General features: G+C 40.8%; 1 protein-coding gene across 1 annotated transcript in view; it reads left to right on the top strand.

The window, feature by feature from the left end:
* The window catches only part of DMRT1 (doublesex and mab-3 related transcription factor 1), a 115,234-nt gene that overhangs the window by 64,049 nt on the left and 47,828 nt on the right, over window positions 1-3,357 (top strand). The window contains exon 4 of the mRNA XM_019645888.1: window positions 962-1,106. Coding sequence (XP_019501433.1) covers window positions 962-1,106 — 145 coding nt within the window. The remainder of the gene's footprint in view (window positions 1-961; window positions 1,107-3,357) is intronic.

Here is a 3,357-nt window from a genome sequence, read left to right as displayed (position 1 = left end):
ATGCGATCATGCATTTAAAGCTCAGTGTCTACCAGGGTTCTGTGCAGGAAACAGACGAATTCTAGGTGTTTGTGGAAGTGGCTACAAAGAACCAGGGAAGTGGAAGGGGGATCCCCTTCTAAGCCCGAAGGTCCCATCTTCGTAGCTTTGAGTGGGAAGTTGAGAAGCTATGCAAATTACTCCTTACGTAAAAGCTGCCCCATGGTCCCAAAGGCAGGGTCTGAGTGCCAGAAAAAATGCATGACTGCCGAGGGTCAGCAGCTCATTGCTGCTGGAGGGACAGCATGTGCTCACTTCTGCCTTCCCTTCTGTCTCCCAAACCTCATTCCATGTCCCATTAACAGAATCCAAGTCACCTCCAGAGCCCTGTTGACAGGAGAATCGGGAAACAGAGATACCAGACTTTTGTTCCTTGTTACCGGGAAGAGCATGGGCGGGAAGTTGGGATGGATGCTGAGTGACAGCACAGCATCATGCGAATGACAACAGCTGATCCTCACATGCTATTTGCATGTTGTTTCTTGAAAAAAATATTCTCCGTATGAACCCTGTAAGGTAACTGGGGTAAGATGCCAGCTTTACACATGAAGAAGCGCGAGGAAGTGAAATAACTTGGCTGCGCATCAAACAAGCTAGTCTGTGTTACAGCGGACTCTGTTGGCTCCTAAGCAGCACTCTCCCATTTTCCCCACCCTCTTCTCTTTAGTACTTGTTAATCAAGCATTATATGACCAGATGGAATTTTAGGGGTGCTTTAGCAGGGGCCCCAAGATTGAAAAGGCACCTCAGGATGCACAGTTCTAGTATTTTCAGGATCAGTGCCCTGGAGTGCATATTCGTGGTTGAGGATACTTCCAACTTTATAAGCTATCCCCTTTATTTAAAGAATTAGGCAATTCTTGTAATGAGTGTAAAATGCAACTTTGGTCTCAATATTATTCCTTCTTTTTCTCTTAAGCAGATGAAAACCTCGGAGAACCGCCATGCAGTGAGTTCCCAGTACAGGATGCACTCTTACTATCCGCCTCCCTCCTACCTGGGCCAGAGCGTGTCCCAGATCTTCACTTTTGAGGATGGCCCCTCTTACATGGAAGCCAAAGCGAGTGGTAGGTGTCTGGTTACACAGGCTGGATTTGGGGTGGACGGCGGATGAGTATCCAGCACTGGGTCTCGGGCTTTTTAAGGGCTTACCAGTTAGGAGCTCTTGGAAAGGTTACTGTTGTGTGACTCTCACATAAGTACCCTTTATGATATTTTCTTATGGAATGATTTTGCTTTGCTAGATGCTTAATATCATGTTTCTCTCTTTTCTGGATGCCTGGAGTGACGAGAATAAAATGAGAGACTCTCATCAGAAGCTAAAAATGTGTTCTCTGGAGGATCAGTATAAAATACAGGGGCACTTTAAATGCAGTTCAAGTCCTAATATTTTTGGTAAAGTGAATTTCTGTATATTGAATATTCATTTTCCAAAACTTTTCCATTTTAAAATTGAAAGTATATTTATCTTTTGGGGAAAGAAATAAAATAACATAATAAAACATTTTTGAATACAATAGATCTCTGAATTTATGCAGTAGCAGTGCAAATAACTCTGATATAATGGCTTTAAAATAAAAATGACTGTTTAATGAACCAAAGCACTTTGAAATACACACTTGCTCACTTCGATTTTAACCTTTTCCTCAACATTTACACTGTAATGATAGACAGGTCTTTTATGGCTGCTGTGTTTCCGCCCTGTTTTTAAGTTCTTTATATTTAAGCATCATCTTTTGATCTAGGGAAGTGAGAAGCACACACAATCAAGGTAGTAAATAGAAATTAGGGCAATAGTGAATGACTTGGTAGAGAAACTGGAACTTACCCTGTACTGAATAAATAAAAGTAGCTTGACTCTCCATAGAGAACTTGTTTCTTTAAAAAGCAAGTGCTTAGAGAATGAGAATCAGAACCATGCTTTGATTTCCAAATTCAGAATGATGAAATTGAAAAAGCTGGGCAAGTTATGCTTTATTTACCTTACTAAACTAAAATAAGGCATTCCATTAATATGGGACTGATCAGTTTGAACCATAGAGACTGAAGGACACATTGTTGATTGCACTTTGGCTTTTATTAATAATGATTTTTTTGGTCAGGAGTGGACAAGCACAACTCTATTATAAATACTCATACCATATAATATATGGCCATATGATCTTTGTTTCATACTGCCTTTGATTCAGTGTGTTTATCTGGATTGTAAGCTCCTTAAGGACACAACACATTTTATATACGTTTTGTCTGTTACGATGCCTTTTATTTGATATTTATTGGTTGAGTGAATGAATAAATGAATCAGGTATTATTTTTAAGTAAGCTTGTTCTATAAGGAAACATAGTCCTGAAAGGTCAGAATTCTCATTGTTTGATGGAGCCAGTGCACAATTTGGAGATGAAGCAGTTAAAGAAACGTTTGTTCATACAGAAAATTAGAAGTGAAACCTACTTTTAGGAAGAAATTGCCTGAGCTGCTTTCACTAGGAATAATGTAATATTTTTAGAAGCACTGGCATTCTTGAGTCAAAGGTGTAATTCAGAGGAAGGCAATAAGACAAAAAGATAGAGGAAATTTATTAGAGCAGAGAAGAATGAATTTGGAGAGGAGCAGTAGGCATTTGAATTTATGGCAGCAGAGGAAGAGACTCAGAAGGAAAGAGCTTACAGCCCAGGAAAGAAGAGACTGCTATCTCAGTGTCCAGAGAGAAAGACTGGTGAATAACACCTAGAATTTCTCAAAACTTACCTGGCAATGTGTGTACTTGAAAGTGTGGTGTGAGGAGACCCCAGATTTAACCTTCCAGTACCCATCTAACTCACTGATAATTAATCAGGTAGGTCAAGCTTCAGGCATGACAGAGTTAGCTAGGAAGAACTGCAGTGAAATTGCAGTAATACCTGCTTCAGAATTGTCATTGATAAAAGTGAACTGGCACTGGAAGAAACTGACCCAAGAGCTGGGCAGTCTATGGAAGGGGCTGGTCTTCCTGTTACTCTCTAGCCCTCACTTCCTGCTAAAACTTTGTAGTTCTAAAACTTTACTGTCCTAGGGGAAGGATGTATATATAGAGAGAGGGACCATCTTGGGAGGGGGGAAAAAATGTTGCACGTGAGAGGCCAGTCGGGGGTGCATGTTCTCACACTGCTGCGGCGGTTTTGCTGCTGCTTTTCCCAAATAAAACCCTCTTTTTGGCAGACTACCTGGAAAATTATTTTGTCCACTCTACATTGTGGAGAAAGAGAATATGAGTCAATAGAAAATCCAAATCTCGCCGGCCGAGTGGCTCAGTTGGTTAAGAGCTCGCTCAAGAGTGT

Source organism: Hipposideros armiger, unplaced genomic scaffold (assembly GCF_001890085.2).
Source record: "Hipposideros armiger isolate ML-2016 unplaced genomic scaffold, ASM189008v1 scaffold_95, whole genome shotgun sequence".
NCBI classification, from domain to species: domain Eukaryota; kingdom Metazoa; phylum Chordata; class Mammalia; order Chiroptera; family Hipposideridae; genus Hipposideros; species Hipposideros armiger.
This window is presented reverse-complemented; position numbering and strand designations above follow the sequence as displayed.